Genomic DNA, 19,449 nt, shown 5'->3' on the forward strand with positions numbered 1-19,449 from the left:
CAAGGTTTTTCTTAAAACATACACAGGCCTCTTTTCTCACTAAATAAAATACATGTTTTCTTTATCTTGACTGAAAAGGGTATTTCTCTTACTCAAATTTTCAGTGGAAATTATGAATCATGAGCCACTACTCAATATGGGTGGCTGTTTTCTTTAGTATGTCTATATTTTCCAGTAAAGAGCATACTTTTTTCTTTGATCTTGAAACAGAAAGATTAGCTACAGAGTTAGTAGGAAGAAAAAACAGGGTCTGATTCATCTGGGTTGGATTCCTGATGCAGATGAAGCCTCCTTTTTCTTTGAAGCTGGTGATGGTGCAGTAGGAAATGCTTCATACCACTTTGCCTTGACAGTGTGAAAAAGAAAGAAGGAAATGCAGAAAAGATGCTCAGCAGCATCTCTTGCACTGCCTTGATGTGGCTCCTTGGTCAGGCCAGACTGCTGAGGACCATGGAGGGTGCCTGTGTGGCTGAGAGCACAGCCCTGTCAGAGGCTGAGCAGCTCCTTCACAAATGGAAAACCATGGGAACAGTGTATGGGAGGACAGTGTCAGACCCTCATACAGATGACGCCCCAGGCCAGGGTCTGTTTTGCTGAATAAATATGTTGTGCTTGAAAGAGATCCTTATTCACTGGCTGCATGTTTTAATCAAAAAACCACAGTTTTTGAGTAAAAAACATGGCTTATTTTAGAAGCAAAGTACTTTTTTCTCTGGAAGTATGTCTTAAAGATTGTTTATTGTAGCCTACAGAAGCTCTGTAGGTGATAGAAGTTGCTGTCTGGCTACGGTTTTGTGAATCAACAGGGTGGATGTCAGGTATTTTTCTGGAAACTACCTGTCCCCACAGGCAATATTTGCCAACTGCTATTGCAAATGGGGCTGTGTCATGGTCATGAGATATTGCAGCTCCTCAGATAGTAAATCCTTTAATTTAGATTTACTTTCCTACATTCCTGAAACCCACACATCCCTCTAACACAGCCGTGACAAAGTGTTTAACTTCTCTTTCATGGCCACAGTATAACGAAGCAGGGCCTTCTGCCAGGCCATTCCCCTGAGTTCCCCTTTTCTACACAAGTGAGCCACTGTAAAGTCCTGCTGCTGCCAGCTGATGTCCTGGATCACTATCCTGCTGCAGGAGGGGAGTTTCTGCTTGGGCTTCTGAAGCACAGGCATGAAGAGCGAGGGTGTGGAATGAGGTGGATTTCCATGAGGTAACCAGTTGTGACCGAACAGCAGAGACACAGCCAGAAGGCACAGAATGTCTTAATGAACATATTTTCTTCTTTTTTCTTTTTTTTTCTTTTCTTTTTTTTTTTTTTTTTGGCGGGGGGGGGCGGCGTGGTGTTCGGTTTGTTGTTTTGGGTTAGGTTTTTTTGGAGGAGGCTGTTGTTTTTCAGAGGGAGAATTATTCGACTGAATAGACAAAAAACAAGTACCTTACACTTTGTGGAGGAAAGTAGCCAGCTAAAGGACACAGCTTTGAGCTCCTTCCTCTAGTGTTTGGCCTCAAGAGCCTGAGAAGCCTGTGCAGTGCTCTCCGACTCCGTAGATTATATTCAAATTGCCACCCTTGGAAGGCTATGTACTCCCTCCTGCTCTCACAGCTGGAGTAACGTCATTTCCACTTTTCTCAGTGTTTCAGAGATTTTTCCAGAAGAACCCTAGGGCAGCAAATGAGCCTTCCTTCTCATCAGGTGGAAAGGGAATTCCCCCTTGAAAGTCTTTGCATGATTCAGATGTTAAATCCTGGCCTTAATTTTGAGAGATGCAATACAATATATAAGCTGCAGTGAAACTTGCTGCTGCAGTGCATTGAGACAGGGATGAAATATCTTTGGTGATGGATTTGCCAACAGTGTGCTAAAAACTGGGAAGGGTGTTGCAGGATTTAATACGTGGAGGACATTTGATATTTCAAAGTTGTTAATGTTTGCAATTTAAAAAAATTATTATGCTTGATGTGTGCAGCAGCTAAATCTTTCTTGTTGCTATTCAGAGCTGATTTATCTCTTTTTAAAAATTGATCTCAAGCCATGCAAGATCTTATTACTCCCAAGAGGAATTAAATAGCTCAGGCATACTCATTTAGATGAAGTTCACCCTCTGACCTCTTATTCATATCTCCAGTTCATACCTGTCCACTTCATTTTGCCAGAAAAGCTGTTTAATCCTTCCTATTCCTCCCTCTTCTCCAAGCAACCCCACTCACTGAAAACTCCTAATCACAGAACATAAATACAAACTTTCTCCTTTCAAGGAAACAGGAGATTTTTATCTCAGTGGGTAGACTGCCATAACCATGATGGACTGGACAACTTAAGGGACTTGGGTGTATGGAATGTCTCATTGCAGCTAAAGTCAAATGAAGGCAGAGATTTAGATCCAGCTCCCCAGTCAATCTTGTATGGGCAGTAGTCCCTACTGACCACACGGATTTATTTTTAACTAAATATTTTCAAATACCTGTTTGGGGTTTTTTCCCTGTATTTTTCTGTAATTTTTTTCTGTATTTTTCTGCATGATAACTTATAGATTCAAATGTATAGGGAACTTGTCACATTATAAAGCACTTTATGAGTAATGTTGTGTGATATCTTCAGTACCAATTCTCATTTTGATTCATGTGTTTCCTTTACTTTTTTTCCCTGTATTTTTCTGTATTTTTTTTTCTGTATTTTTCTGCATGGTAACTTAGAGATTCAAATGTATAGGGAACTTCTCACATTATTAAGCACTTTATGAGTAATGTTGTGTGACATCTTCAGTACCAATTCTCATTTTGATTCATGTGTTTGCTTTACTCAAGTTTGGGAGCCTCTTTTCCTCAGCCTTAAATAAACTTCTTAAATTCTGTAAGAAATATGCTAGAATTTAGAACTATTTGAACTTTGAAGTCAATGAAATACCTGTACTAAGGGAAAATGGTCCTCTTAGTGTCACTTCATTCCCTATCCTATATATTAGATATGAAACTGAAGTCTTAAAGCTAATCATTAAATTCCAAGAGCATTCATACTTAGGTTAATAATTCAGCTTGGGAAGATAAACTTGAAAAATACATATAAAGGTTTGTATTTCAAACCATCTCAAGATATGCAGGTATTCAAACTATGATATATTTATCATTTATGCTTCTTCCAGAAATAGTCTTTTCCCAAAACTGAGAGTTTCCAAAGAGACATTTTATTTTTTGAAATTATGACCTGTTAGAATATCAGGCTTATTGTTTAATCTTACTGACTGTTATTTTTTATATTCTTTTATTTTAATCCTTTCTTGTCACACATTCTATAGGCTTGGTTCATGCTATTTTTTACATAGTTTTTTCCTTCTTTTTTCTCAGTTTGTCATCCTTTATCTTCTTCTAGCTCCTTTTGATTTGGAGGTATTGGAAAATAGCAGAAAGAAATTGAAAAATGTCCCAAAATAATCTGTGACATTATAAGCATACTGCATAAGGGATTAAAGGAAAGGAAGAAGATATGAGACAATATGAAAAAAAAACCACTTTCTCATTAAAATATTAGTAAATAAACACATGCAAATAGTGTCATTATCTCACTGCCTAGATATAGGTCCAAATTTTTGGTTTTCAGATTTTAAATTTTTTTTTCTAAGTCCTTTTCCTGTTATCCACTAAAAAGCTATACAGGGATAAATTGCCCTGCACTCTCTCCCCATTGTGCTGTGGATTTTATTGAGATTAATTATTTCACACAACATGCATGCATGCATGAAGGTTCTTATGGACACATATGGCATAATAAAAAAATGTTTTATTAAGAATAAAAATATCTTTTTCCGAAAAGAAAGGAGTAATGAACTTGAGACTTCCACAAGCTTTGTTATAATGAATATAAATACTTTATCTCTCCAGTGCAGGATGTGTGTATTTTGAACTGCTTTGTTCAGACTTCCATATTTGTTGTTTAGACAATTGCATCCCAAGGTAAACCTCAAGTTTTTCCTTCTTTCAGAAACTCTTTATTTCTTGAATTTCCTTCTCAGTCTGTTGAAAGGCTCCAGAGGATAAGACTCTCTATTTTTACATAGGATCTTGCACGCAGTTCTTACAGGCAGTAGATGTTAACCATTTTCACCAATAATTTTCAAACACAGTAATGTCATCAATATTTTTTTTAATCATTGAATTAATGTATTTATGGATGTATAGAGGCAAGCTTAGTTTGCTGGGGAGGTCAAGTAATTTGTCAAAGAATGGTCAGAGAAAATGTAATGTGACCCAAAACACCAGGGTTCCCCTCTCCATCTCTGCCTAGGAGCTGTTTAGCTGAGCAGTAATTGGCAGTCCCTGCCTGATTTGATGCTTTACTCATTTTCAGTGTCACAGTTAGCAGTTTGCACCTTCTCTCGGCAATACTTCTGTCTATCCAGGTGTTTGTTGAAGAAAAGCCTGTTCTTGATGTACCAGCTTATTTCCCCTATCAAATTTGAAACCAGCCTTCTGTATGCCAGACAAGCAGGCTGTGTATCTCTCTCAATAGTATCTTCTTGATGTACCACCTTATTTCCACCTCATCCCCATTTCCCCTATCAAATTTGAAACCAGCCTTCTGTATGCCAGACAAGCAGGCTGTGTATCTCTCTCAATAGTATCCTCTGCCCAATATTTGGGGTTTTCTAATGTACTACAGAGAGGTTTAGAATCAATGTACTACTCTGGTTCTACTTTGCAGCCCAAAGGTGTCTGGCAAGATATGCAGGCTGGAATCACAGCTGGTCATTTATGATCAGAGTTCTGATGAATCTCACATGGAACATGCAGGATCGATCATTTCAGTCACACTGAAGGCTCTGAGCAATTTGAGGCAGGTCAAGTAAACCCCGAACCCTCTGGGGAAGTTGTAAAGGTTTCATGTGAAATGGCAAGAGGAAGATAATTGCAATGCAGAGTCCATGAATATTCTGACCATAGGGACTGTGTTGTGTTTGTGCTGCAAGATACAAAAAGGAGAGAATGTGCCTCCCAGTTTAGAGAGATCTTGTCAGTTTGAATTGACCTAAGGAACAATTTCAGCCTTACAATATATCCATCTTGTAATATATTCCTGTTAGCAAAAGCATTCAGGATTTCTTTAAATAAGAGGAACCCCAAGGTGTGAATGGCAAAGATGTATTGACAGCACAAATACAAAAAAAGCAGATGCACATAGCTGAGGCAGAGTGTCACAGTTCTTGTACTATATTCCTGTTAGTAAAAGCATTCAGGATTTCTTTAAATAAGGGGAAGGTGTGAATGGCAAAGGTGTATTGACAGCACAAATACAAAAAAAGCAGATGCACATAGCTGAGGCAGAGTGTCACAGAGAAGTCTCTGCTGTAGTCTCAGGTTTTGTTCCCTTGCTAAACTAACCCTAACAAAAGAGTGTGTGCAATACATGGCAGTATGGCTGTACCACAAGGGCTGGCTTTGGAGGTAGTCTTTTTTTTGTCTCCACTGGAAAGTTTATCATAAAGGAGACTACAAAATAAAAGTCCTTTCTGTAGCAGTACTACAGGAATCTTACATTTTCTTCAACTAAAAGCTGACATCTTTAACTTGTTATTATTTTCATGTCCGTAAGTCAGTGGATCAGGCAGGGTGCCAGTTCACAAACAAGGCTAGAGCAAACACAGCTCAGAACAGTGCTATATGGGTGTCACATGACTGAGCACAGGGCCATCATTAGAGCTCAGGGAGGTTGGGAGAGGTGGGGAAATGCTGATTTCCCATTGTCCAAGTTCAAGCAGCTGGAAAACTGCTTCCAAAATTTCCATGCCACAAGCAACTTATACCTAGAATAGAAATGGAGAATCAGTTATGTGCAGCACTCATACATCTGAATCAGTCCAAATTCTGCCTCTGTTCTGTATCCAAAACTGCTTGTGTAGTAGCTTCTGTAGGACTTAAGTAGTTAGGAAGCTTCACATTCTCTGCAGAATATTTGTCCTTAGCCAGGAACACTCATAAATCGAGTAAATCACTTCCTCACAAGGATTTTCGGTACCATGCATCATCTCAAGAATCTGAACAGAACAATTCTGCACCTCTTCCTCATGCGTAAGATCATTGCTTTGCAGAGATGTGAAGCAGTGGCATTTCTAGGAACCAGTTATGATTCAGAAGGTTTCCAGAGATTTTGCTTTTAGTTTTGTCTTCCTGCAAGGTGGCAGCATGATCTCCATTAACAAGCTATTGTAAGAATCCCACCCAGGCATCCAGCCATCCCCCCAGAATCAACGGCAGACACAGCAAGCAGTTCTTCCCCTCCCAGAGAAAGCCTTGCAGCAGACACAAGCAGAGGTACAGCTGGGCTTAACACAACCTCAGATTCTTGGTTTTTTAGCTGCGTTCACTGCTGCCATGGGCATGTATTCACTGTTGTACTCATGGGAGTTGGATTCACACTTCTGATTCTGCCAACAGAGAGAAAATGCCATGAATTTAATTTGTGGTCACTTACCATTGCCACTCCTGCCTTTGCTCATTAAGTAAGGCAGTTACTCTGTTTTCAGTGGGAACATTAATGTCAGAATGGACACGTCAAACTCACATAGAAAACTTGGAATAAAACAAACTGAAAATTAAAAACACACATTGCCCAAAAGAATAGCTAATGTCCTTGGTCTTTCTTCTTTCCTGAGTAAAATCTAAGTGGTTTTGCAACAGAACACTTGCTCCACTGATGATTGTTTCCCCTTCTTAAAGAAAACTATCAGCTGAACTGCTTACAAAAATAATTTTGCTGATCTGTGCAGCATTTCTCCACTTTCCTTTGGTTCAAAGCCTTTAAGTCAAGAAACAATTCAGTCTTAGAAAAATTAAATCTAAGCTACTGTCATCAATGACTTGAATTCCAGTGGTAAATTAACAACTCAAGTCTTTTTGTCAAAAATACAGCACTGCTGAGTGAATATGTGCGTGTTCCACTCTCTAAATCTCATTAAACCAAGTTCATCCATGACCTTTGGAAGAAGGGTTCTGCATTATCTCATGTGTTTGCTTACCTTGTTCCTTAAGCAACAGGCCACAACACAGCAGACACAGGAAATGGCAAAAATGATCATGCTGATAATAACCAATGGCACAAGCCCGAGTGAAAAGCAGTCCTCCTTATCTGAAGATGGGAAGGCAAAAAAAAGTCATTACTGATAATTTTTATTTTTGCCTTCTACAGATAACTTCAATTTTTTCCCCTCTTCATATTAATAGATTAGCAAAAGTGAACTCTGCAGAAGGATTTTGCTGAGGTGAATTGTCACCTTGGAAAAGTGTATTCAGTAGGAAGCAGAAGATGGCATTTTTTCAGAAAGGGGAAACTGTTAGTACACAGCACTGAAAGTGTAGACTGAAAAGAAACCAAGCCAGGCTTGAGAACATGCTGAGAAAGAAAATAAAAAAGCAGAAAAATCCCAACCTCCAACATGGTGTTTCAGATCTGAACAAGGTTTAAGCTTATGTGCAGTAAGTACCACAGGTTATTTTAAGGGCAGCCTGTCAAAAGAAGGGTAGACTTTGGCAAATGTGTTTGGATAGGGAGGCAAGCTGAGGTACTCAAGATTGCCCTTGCCCAGATCTGGGAGAAAACATGACAGGGTGTGAAACATTTAGAAAAAGCTCTGAGCATCTGACTATCCATACAAGTGGAAATGGACACTGCAGACAAAACCAAATGTCACAGCTTGATTCTGAGAAGCTTTTTAAATACAGAGAGGATTGAGATACAACTTGAATAAAGCACAAAATTGCTGTAGCATTTCAGCTTCTTTGTTTATTGCTGGCATTGGGAGAGAAGAAAAGAAAGCAAGGGAAGGACAACAGGCAGTACCATGCTGCAACTGAACTGTATGCAGAACCAAGAATTGGTGTGAGCAAAACCACCATTGACTCTTTCGGTTTAGTACACTAAAGAGCTACTGAATGAAAGCCAGGTCAAAATTAAAACCTGGGCAGTTAGTCTTGTGAAGTTACTCCAAGCCCTCCTCAGTAAACAGCCAAAAATTCTCAACAGCTGTGGATCACTTCTGCTCTAAGAGGGTTCTATAGCTGAAGGTCTGCTTCATAGAGGTGAACACTATCTTCTTCATACCTCAATGGCATCCAAGAGTTCCATATACCACTACTAGTATGGATATTTTACCATCGATTTTCTTTAATCCTAGGCTTTTGAAGATGGCTCTAAGAATGGATTTTTTTTCTCGCTGGCTAGACCTAATCTTAATATTTATATTCAGCAACTTTAAAATGGACAAGAGAAATTGCTGTTGCAGGCAAAGGAGAACAAAGGAGAGACTAGAAGCTTTAGTCGAGCTAACTTGGGTGCCACCATCGCCACACGAAGCTCAGCATGGCCTGCAAAACCTGCACAAGAAGATGAATCACTAAGGAGAGGACATGCTGGGCAGTGCGCCAACACAGCTCCACTGTTCCCAGCCCCCCATGCTAAGTCGTTTTAAGCTGCCTGGTAATTAGCTGTGAGAACTCTAGTCACATTCTTCACTGCAGCGTAGCTATACCCAGTGTCTACTTATCAGTTAACTGAAGTGAGGGGAGAAGAGAACTAAACTTACCTTGGAGGTACAAGTAGGTTTCTTTCAGACAGCACTCTATGTAAGGAGGGGGTAAGAATATCTCCAGACAGTATGTGTAAACGTCCATATGTTTTCTTTCCAGATTTTTAAGAATGAAAGTGGTGCTGTTACTTGAATTCTGTGTCTGACAGTAGGTGACATTACTCTCGGAGATAACTTTCTCCTTGCTCAAATGAAGTGCACAGATTTTCGTCTTTTCACTCCCTTTGAAGAGGGTCATGCTGAATTCACTCACATTTTTGGGGTTGGGGAATGTGAAATGGAAGTTTCCATTTTCAAATTCCACCATCACGTCGGCGTCAGAGATATGGGCCTGATCTGAAGACATGAAAACAATAAGTATAGTCACACACATAACAATGAGATACCACTGCATTATTCTGGTTGTGCCAGACATTACTGACAAAATAAATGAGACCTGGCCTGTTATCTGCTCTAAGGCTGGAGAGATTACTGTTAGCATTAGATCAGTGACCTCGATAATATTACTTACTACTAAAGCTACTAAATGGTGAAGTTACTAATATTATTTACAATATCAGTTACTAGCTATTGTTTAATGGCTCCCCTGGACCAAACACTATATAGATATATAATCCCTGCCTCAGTGTCACATTGTCCTGTTCATAGATAAAACAAGTGGGACAAAGATTATAATGATGATGATTATCTCTGGTTTATGGTTTGTAATTGAACATGCAATTATGAAATAATTTAGATTAGAAAAGACCCTTAAGATCATGAAGTCCAAGCATTAGCCCAGCATTGCCAAGTCCACCACCAAACCATGTCCCTAAGTGCCATACCAACATGTCTTTTAAATTCCACCAGGGGTGACAACTCTACCACTTCTCTGGGCAGCCTGTTTCAATTCTTGACTGTTCTTTCAGTGAAGAAATTTTTCCTAATAGCCAGTCTAAATCTCTCCTCGACCAACTTGAGGCCATTTCCTCTTCTCTTGTCCATTGTTACTTATGAGAAGAGACTGAACCCTACCTTGCTGCAGCCTTCTTTCAGGTCGGTGTAGAAATTGTTACTTAGGAGAAGAGACTGAACCCTACCTTGCTGCAGCCTCCTTTCAGGTCGGTGTAGAAAATGGTAAGTTCTCCCCTGAGCCTCCTTTTTCTCAGGCTAAACAACCCCAGCTTCCTCAGACACTCCTTTCATCAACTCTGCTGCCTCATCTGGACCCACTCCAACACCTCAATGTTTTTTTCTGTAGTGAGGGACCCAAAACTGGACACAGGATCTGAGGTGTGGCTTCACCAGTGCCAAGTACAGGGTGACAATCATTGCCCTGATCTTCCTAGCCACAAAGTAATTGATAGAGGCCAGGATGCCACTGGCTTTCTTGGCCACCTGGGCACACACTGGCTCATGTTCAGCTGGCTGCTAGCTAGCACCCTCAGAACCTTTACCAGGCAGCCTTCCAGACACTCTTCCCTCAGCTTGTAGGGCTGCCTGGGTTGTTGTGACCCAAGTGCGGGACTCAGCACTTGGCCTTGTTGAATCTCATGCAATTGATGTCGACCCATTGATCCAGCCTGTCCAGAGCCTTCTTGTACTCCCACCTAACTTGGTGTTATCTGCAAAGTTATTGAAGGTGCACCCTCATAGAGGTCATTGACAAAGATATTAAATACTACTGGGCCCAAAACTGTGCCCTGGAGTACCCCACTTGTAAGCAGGTAACTCTATTCACCACCACTCTCTGGGCCCAACAACCCAGCTAGTTTGATGATGTAGCTGGAAATTGAAAATGGAATGTGAATCCCAAGCTCCTACGTGTCTACCTTAGTCTGCCTTAACCACAGGACCCGACTTGTCTTTGTGGACTAGATGGTGATTTGAGACATGACATAACGTTTCAGCCTAATTACTTAGACTGCTATAGCACCATTATTGCTCAGATAATAAAAGGTGTAGAGGAAAAATGTTACCATGTGTGTGCACCCACATGCAATCCAGAAATCACATTTTACCCTCCCAAAATTTCTATGAAAAGCTCTCAGATGTTGTGTAACTCTCATTTTACAAACTTCTTGGAAAAGGAAAAAAAAACTGAACTGACCGAAGACATCCTGCTACCTCACAGCTTGACTTTGTAAAGTCAGCAACCAATAGCACAGAAAACTCCATCAAATAGAAATATGTTAAAATGTGCAGTTAAAAATGACAGTTTTTTTCTTTAAGGGCAGTATTTTCTGGTACAGAAAGGCATTTAAAACTGTAAACCAAATGAGGCAAACACATCTTACCTATATTTTTGCATGCACATGATGAGCAGCTGTCAACTCCTGAAAAACACAAAGTTGTTTTCTGTTTAAAATTCAAGAAGAGTGATGCAAGAACAGGGGGTTAACCATGCAGTGTTAAGATGCTGAAGCTATTTTATAATTTGTATCATTATCCTATCTGATCCTTTCTGTGCTACACTCTAAACTAATATGATATGACAAAGAATTAAATATAAAAATCAAAGTAGAAAGAAAATGCTCAAGACAAGAATTTATATTGATCATATATATAACATTCACAAATTCTTAAAACACCTTTGCAAAGTAATATGTGTACTTCAGAAATAGAACTGACATGAAAGTAAAGCTCTTTCACCAGGATACTGACGAAATTTGCCTGAAATAAAAAGGATTTCTCATGAGTCCTGATTTTGCAATAAGCCAGCATTATACTTTTCCAGACTAAAGTACTCATTTCCATCAATGTTTGTTCTGCTTCCCCTACTGCTTGACACAGCACCAAAACAGCTTATAATTATCACAATCATGTTCCAAAACATACATCAAGAAAACATTCAAGTAATGCATATGGTTTTGTTCCTTTTCCAATAGCAACTTTTCCTCTTATTGTTCATAGGTGATCTTCATTACAGAACACAGACACAGTTTTAATAATTGTTCTGGTTTTGTTTTTTAAATCGCTGCCTCCATCACCACACACTATGCCAACACTTTGAAATTATTTGTATGTCAGTACTGGCAACATAACAGAGTTTGACAGTGTTTCATTTGGAATTTTCCTTTTTGCAGTGCCCTAAAATTAAATGTTCAGACAGATAAACAGAAAAAAATTCTATCTGCTGTTCCTGTTTTCTGGTAGCCTGAGTAAGTTCTTCAGATGCTTAGAATGAAATATATCTACATCAGGATTTTATGATGCTAAGGAAATACAGGGCAAATACTTAAGGACTTTGGTGCATTGTCCTATTTGTGTTACAGCTATATGGTAGTCTAGATAGATCCACACAGAGCAGACCCCAGCTGTGCCAGGTATTGCACTGCTTGCATAGTATAATTATTTTTTTTTCCAAGGCACCTGTTATCTTTGACATTAACCTGTAAATGCACAGGAACATAGGATCATTCTTTTTTGGGTACCTTTGTATGATCTCAGCTCTTTCAGTCTTTTAGTGTTCATGCTATTTTCCTTTTTTAAATTCTTGCTCCTCAGTTACTGTCATTGGCAAGGGCACTGAAATGAACGACTCTCATTTAAGATACCTTTAGTGTGACACAGAAGCTAATGGACTTCTGGAAGACACTTTGCAATGCTCAGTTAGAGAACTGTAAAAACTGTTATCCCTTCTTGACTGATTTACCATTCCCCTAGTCATCAAATTCTTCCTGGTTTACTGTGCACAGTCAGCACCCTTATCTAATTCTGTGACAGTTCTAATATCTGTACTTCTCTCAGGACTATTCCTTAAGTATATAACAGACAAGGTGTTTAGCATCTTGTACCACTGGTGTGAAAATAAGACAGAGAAAACAGACTGCTTGCCAAGCAACAGTGAAATAGAGCTCTAGAACCACTGAAGGCACAGACAGAAAGTGGAAAGTGGAAGCCCTTAAATTTTATATAGTCTGAAAAGATAAAAGCAAAGGTCAAATAAAGAAATAATTCTTGATGACTTATATGTTGCATGATGAAAGAAAACAGTTGCTATGAGAACAGCATTTGAGATAAAGGTCATTTTAAGTGCTCTGCAGTTTGACATCCTGTAGTTCAGTAACACATACCTTTAAAATTCAACCAAACACCCAACAAATTATTTAGGGAAAAGAGGAAAAAAAAATGTACAGCAGAAGTTAGGGAGCATGATGAATGCATAAATTTATCTGATACTTTTGAGAAGCACCCACCTGAAGTTAAAACCCCTACATTTGTCACTGGTCATCTGAGAGGAAAGGCAGATGCTGACTCTGCCAGGGCAGCTACAGAGCCAAGCGGTGCCGTGTTCCTTTGATGTCCCAGAGGAGCCTGGGACAACTCTACTCTGAGCATTAAAGTAACAACTTCAGATCTGTTTTCTCTGTTTGTCTCTGAGAATAGTTCAATTTCACTGTTAGCTAATGAAATTGCCCTTTCATACCATGTGGGTTAAAATATTTGTCAGAGATCATGGTTTTAATCCTTGTTTTTAATGAAAAGGGGCAGAGAGAGGTCATTAAGCATTTAGTTCATGTGACCTTGTGTCAAGCTGAAAGATTGTTTTGTATTCTCTCCAACTCAGAAGCCTAAAATGACTATTTTCAAGGAACACTCAGTAAAGTATTTCTCTGAATGAGCATTTTGGTAAATGTGATGCAATTAGTATTCCTCTGAAAGAAGTAGCTGTAGAGAAGAGTGTGCTTCTACAGAATAAAAGCAGCACATTTTAGAATTAGATTAACAGTGCCTGAGATTAAAACACAAAATTGTCTACATGGATGACCACAATGGGTGAGAGCTCATATAAATTTCCAACTTACTAGCTATTCTGCATCAGCACCTAATTTGAATGCACTTGCTGAATACTAAGAAGTTGCTCATTCCCCCTCCCTGTGCCTGACTGCTGATCTTCTGTGCCCACTTGTACCCATTCATTCCTAGGTAATGATATGGACTTGTAGCACTCTGTTATTTATGTCTGGACACATTTGGGATGTTTGTTGCCAAGTTGCAGTCAGAATGAATGTACATTTAGTAGGATGTGAGATAGCTAGCTGATGAAAAGAACAAGCATAATTTCACTCATGTGTGTTTGCCTCTGAAGATGAGCAAGGAAATCGCAGACCCTGCCTTTAAAGCAAACACATTTATTTTGTTCATACTAAATGCATAATGAAACTGCACATAGCTTTTAAGCTGCTATAGTTTCAAACTTCCAAGGCACTCTGAAAGGTGGCACTGTCAATTTAGTGTCATTAGTCATATGCCTAAAACTAACACATTTCTGTCTTTCAAGATCCAGGATTAAGTGAGAAAGGAGTGCTTGTGGGCAAAGCAGTAATGGCCCAATTTATTCTAGGAAGCCATCTTTAATCTGAATTATTTCTATGGTATAACTGATGTTGAGAAATGCTGAATTTATATAAAACATACCACGGAAAGAACAATCAGTGCTGAGAATATTTCAGAAGCCCTTCTAAAAAATTTCCATGGTTTCCTGCTGTATTGACAACAGGAGATCCACGGGTGAAGAGTGACAACTCTTTGCAAATATTGGTGTGACAAAGCTTATGTGCAGTTTCATAGCAAGGGCCTCAAGCTCTATGGAATCCTGTCTCCACCTCTGTACTCCAAAATCCCATTGCCTGTGGTTTTCTGAGAGGCTCCCTGCTCTTATGAACAATTTCTTTACCACAATTGGGTTATCAAATCATGATGTACATATGCACACATATATATCACCTCCTGTGACCTATTTACATCCAGAGGTCACAAGTTGTGCTGAGGACACTGTAAGACAAAAAAACTTGAGAGATACCATTTCTTCTTACATGCAGTCTCTTTCTCTTGTCATCTCTTTCACCCAGTCTCCTGCCCAAATCCTGTCCACCATATTTGAAGGAAAGGAGAAATGCTGGTATCAGACAGAACAATTATTTGTACCCTTAAAATTACCGTTTATTTCTTGCCACGAGGAAGAGCTTTCTAGATAGCTTCAGTCATGTGTAAAAACATGCTGGTCAGGTATTTGTGCTAAATTGACTAGATGAGAAGTAACCTAACTGAAAGCATTTTCTGTTAGTAGATTTAGGAACAACTTTCCAAGGGGAACTCTCTTTAGAGATACTGATTACAATTACTCTTTCTTGTGATTTCCCCCATCTTTTTATTCTATCTGAAAACTCAGCATATTATCATATTAGCTGGCCTTCAAAAATGTATGTGCATTACCTAAAGAGCTGAAAACTAGTTTTTATTTAGAGGAAAGCTGAAGTTCTTCCTGAAAACTCAGGAGTACCTAAATTCTATCCCTTTTCACTAGAATTTCAGGAACAAGTATTTAATAGCCCTTCACATGACCATCAAAGGAGCATATTTAGATGGTGTTCAGTAACTGTGCACACTAAATCTCAGATCTTACTTATATGATGCATCATACCAAATCCTTGGACAGAATATGTATGGAAGAAAAGACTTTCCTTAATCTGTTATTACCTGTATTTCCATGCTGAATATGTGCATTTCAGAGAGGTTACAGGTAAAGCTGTGATATTTTGCACAACTGGGATAAAACACTGAATCTTGTTAAATGCTACATCCATGTTTAAGGCTGGACTGACACTGGTGCTGTCACTGTGTACCCTCTCAAACACAGCATAGGAATTCCATGCTTCCTTTTAAGTCTGTGTTTCAAGCCTCCACCAAAATGACCTCATCTGCTTTTCCATGCCATATACATTTTTCATTGTATAAGAATTCCCTGCCTAAATGAGAGCAGATTTAATATTGATAACTTGATTTCTCTTTATTATTCACCATCATGCTGCTATGAGATCTTATATCCATCAAGGGAAGCTGGCTGGAGCACTACAGTCTCAACAGCTAAAGGGTAACACTGAGCAGATGAGCTAAAGAACATAAACACTGAAAACTTGCAGGAATTCTCTTCCCACCAGCTCTAGTGATACTGAAGTTGAGAGCAGTCTTTTTGCAGCCAATACCCTCCATTACCTTTATTCCTCCAACCCCCTGCTATCATGCCTCATCTACTACCTCCCATCATTGGCTAAGTTATATTCTATAGAGACACCTACTGCAAGGAGAATAATCTAAAACGTTACTCACCATACAGGGCTTCAAACTGAAAGCAGAGGACACAGAAAGTTACAGCAACTGCCTTCATGCCTGCCTGACACAGAGGCATCTGCCTTCTGTCTGCTGTGAAGATGGGGAATAACACATGGGTAGAAAAGGAAGTGGTTTGTGGGCTCTGGCAAAAACTGTAAGATAATCAGAATGACTTTTTAATTTAACATTTGTCCCCTGATTACATTATAGCTATGTCAGCATTAGCTGTTGAACATACCTGGTTTAATGCTTTATTTTTTTTCCTACCTAATGGTTTGCTGTCACAGTCAGGAGGATGAAACACTTTCTGACATTACTTTTGATCTTCACTTTGCAAAGACTGGCTTCCAGTAAAGGGTATCACAATACAGGCTGCAGTCATCTACAGCAGACTTCTGCAGACGGCCCATAGTCAGCAACTAATAATAACTTACAGTACGTACACATTTGTAACTGGCAACCTGGTTTCTCCCCACAGTTTCAACTGGCTTTACATAGCTAATGATCTTGCTCTATGTGGAAACCACTAGTTAGTGGGTGTCTTGGTCCTGAAATTCATATGAAGAACATGGCCAAATTGCAGAAAGATCCCTTCAACCCTGAGACTTCTGAAAGGTTCACTGCAGCATGAATTCCATTCTGGAGATCAGGCTTGTTTTGCCTGAAGTTTCATGAGAACTTCATGTGGCTCTGTGAGAGGAGATCTGACTCAGTGTCCTAGAGCCTTAAGTAAAAAGGTTCTTTCCTTCCCTCTTCCTTGCCTTTGTGCAGCACACTCTATCCTGGCCGGTTATCCGTCTTTATCCTGGGAATGTTTTAGGACGTTTGTAACATGTTCTACAATCATTCAATTCTGGCTGCTTATTTATGTCTACAATACTAAATTTAGTGCTTCTAAATCATGTTTAATATATTAGATGAAGTTTGCATTTCTGATTGCACAAACAAAAAAACACAAAGGACTGCTAGTGGTGTCTAGCAGATACTTTTGGGTTGAGTCTTTGTAATGGTCAAATAATTGGAAAATAACGGGACTGTGTTACAGATTCACTGCTACTTTATACTGTGTAAGTAAATCCTCACATGTTGGTTTACTCTTCTTCAAAAAGTGATTTAATGTCTTTCACTATTAGTGCTAAAGATCAGATCACATGGACATTGGCAGAGTTTTACTTTCTTCAAATCTTTCCAAATCTGTGCAAATCTATGCCTTTTTAAAAATTACAGTCAGAAGTAAAACTGAGTCAAAACAGGTGTTGATCTAAATTTTCAGCTCAAGTGTCTGGGGCCAAAATTAAGTAATTCTAAGTACAGAAAGTTTGTGCAGTATGCTTTTAATTCTGAAGTCCAAAAGTATATGGTGGTTCAAACAATGAAACACCTACAAAATATACATCAAACTCCTGAGATTCGCCTATGAAGTTATAATTTATGTTGGAATATACTGAGGTTCCAGGTAGGGTAATCTTTTCCATCCCCTATAAAAGCTAATGGGAAGTGCTGAAAGAACAGAACAACCCCCTCCTGAGACCTCTCCTGACCTTTACTGCACCCCAAATAAAATTAAGAGTGGCCCCTGGAAAGGCCCATAGCAAGATGAGCTGCTGCTGCAGTGAATTAAAGGTGGAAGAGAATCATGTGTCAAGTACCCCTATGCAGGTCTTTGGGAGAGCATGGTGGCAACACACCAGAGACTGAGTCCTACAAGCCTATCACTGACTGCAAAGGCAAATAAAGGTGTAGGAGAATTTACTCCTTGTGCAAATTTTTTGCTACTTTTTTCTGAAAACAAGCTTTAAAACAAATCAGTCTTTTTAGGGTTCCAAAATTTGCTATCTTTTTTTTAAATTTTAAACATTTTGTTAGGAAAGTAATTTTGTTAGAGATAATTTTTTTTAACCAATATATTTATTTTAGAGCAACTTACTCCTTCCGTCCCTCCCTATAACCATATCAGTTACACCAAGGCAGAGATGATTGATACACATCTTTTTCAGTTTTAGGGGAAGAATAGCTAGGAGCACAGCTTGGCTGGTATACATCTTACTACAACAATTGAAGAACGTCTCCCTGTCCAGTTCATATATGTCAAGTCCTCTCTTTACTATAATTATAGCTTCAAGTCTACAATTACACCTTCTCCTTTTCTGCTTCTTGGCACTTGGGATGGCTAGAACACACTGATCTCTTTATTTCAAAAGGGTCAAGCCCAGAGAATACTTTGCAGTACCTTTGGCAGCACACTGAAGTTTGATCTAAACAGTGATGCAAAGTGTATTTGCTGATGAGGTGGCAGAGCCAGGGTTACTCACAGCGTATATTCACTAATGAAGAGACTCAAAGTCAAGCTCTGTGCTCAGCGTGAGGGATTCTCCCCTTCTAGTCCCACACCAACAGAGACTCCTCCTCTGCCTTTCAATCTTTCCATCTTTGCCTCGCTCCCCTGTCAGCACTTATCTACTTCACAAAGTCATTGTTACTGCAATTTTGAAGTGTCTCTTCTAAATACCACAGTTGGTTACGGTTAAACACCTGGAACAAGCAGTCTGTTTCCACAGGCTTCCTACAACTGTAACTATTTTTGCTCACAAACACGTGTTTCCTTTTTCCATCCTCACTCATTTCTTTTCTTGATTTTCACTCTCCCATCCACCTATGCCTCTCAGACCTGACTTCTTTCCTCCTCCAATGTGACTGTCCCCCAGTCCCTGAGTACCCTGCTTCTCCAGCAGTAGTTGCCCTACACCACGCGCAGTAACTTCTGTCTGGAATGTAGCTTTTCCTTCACACCATGTCCTACTCCTAATGCTACCCTATAGTGATAATCTCCTTTCCTTCCCATCATCTTGCTTCTGACTGCTTGAAAACTGGAAAATCCTCATGTGAATTTTTGTGCCTTTAAAAATGCATTCAGCGATACACTGAGTTCCAAAGAGAAATGGGCTTGCTCATCCCTTGGTCCATACACCAGTGTTCTCTAGTACACAGTCTTCAGTGTTTTTCCCTTCTAACTCCAAGTAACTTGGAAAACAATACTTCTGCAGTTTCCCCAAAGACACAGCAAAGAATTTCTATGTGTATGATGTATATTTTTCTTTGCTCTGTTTAATCACGTAATTACTGTTATCACTCAAAACAAATGTCCATGTTAGCGAAATGATACTGAATGGTCCACTGTGAAACCAAGGTGCAGTGAAGAATTTTATTCCATGTCACCAGCAGTTTTCCATTTCTGCTCACGCATGAGCAGTTGCCCACAGCAATAGTCTCCATAGAATGTTTTGCAATTCTTTCTGCAGAGACTGCTACAGTCTATCCACACAAATTATATACCATTGTCTCCTGCTGCTTCTCATTCTTTGCTTCAATATCTGGCCTATATTCTCATGACTCTGGGTCATTCCCCCAGGGCTGGAGCAGAAAGTCTCTTCACTCATGGTTTTTCATTTCCTGTCCTCCTAATTGAGAAGGGGAACAATGACTTTCACTGTGCTATTTTTAAAGTTCTGTGATGGCTTTAAATCCCACTTCCCATCTGCACCACTCCCCATTAGGTGTGTAAACAAGCTGCAGTCATTCAGGATGTAGCGATTTCAGCCGAAACGCAGCTCATGTGCTCCCTCATTTGTTCTGATGCCTCCTTTGCTGATATATTGGTCTGGCTGCTCCCCCAGGCCTGTGGCCATGCTGTAATATTTTCTCCATCAGTGTGCCAGTAGAGGCAACTGGGGCTCAGCTCAGCCAGCTCAGCAGCCAGGCAAACACCTCCCTGCAG

The 19,449-nt window shown here is 39.5% G+C and overlaps 1 protein-coding gene across 1 annotated transcript; it reads right to left on the minus strand.

The window, feature by feature from the left end:
• Nucleotides 1-5,204: 5,204 nt before the first annotated feature.
• Nucleotides 5,205-15,803, minus strand: LOC120499260 (inducible T-cell costimulator-like). The gene is made up of 6 exons (XM_039702871.1): nt 15,672-15,803; nt 10,856-10,894; nt 8,577-8,915; nt 7,014-7,123; nt 6,332-6,422; nt 5,205-5,801 (listed from the first exon to the last, which is right to left on the minus strand). Exons 1-5 carry the CDS (start codon nt 15,748-15,750, stop codon nt 6,333-6,335), a joined length of 657 nt encoding a protein of 218 aa, XP_039558805.1. The 5' UTR covers nt 15,751-15,803; the 3' UTR covers nt 5,205-5,801; nt 6,332.
• Between the last annotated feature and the right edge of the window lie 3,646 nt (nt 15,804-19,449).

The sequence above is a fragment of the Passer montanus genome, unplaced genomic scaffold (genome assembly GCF_014805655.1).
Source record: "Passer montanus isolate IOZ18808 unplaced genomic scaffold, ASM1480565v1 scaffold1, whole genome shotgun sequence".
NCBI lineage: Eukaryota > Metazoa > Chordata > Aves > Passeriformes > Passeridae > Passer > Passer montanus.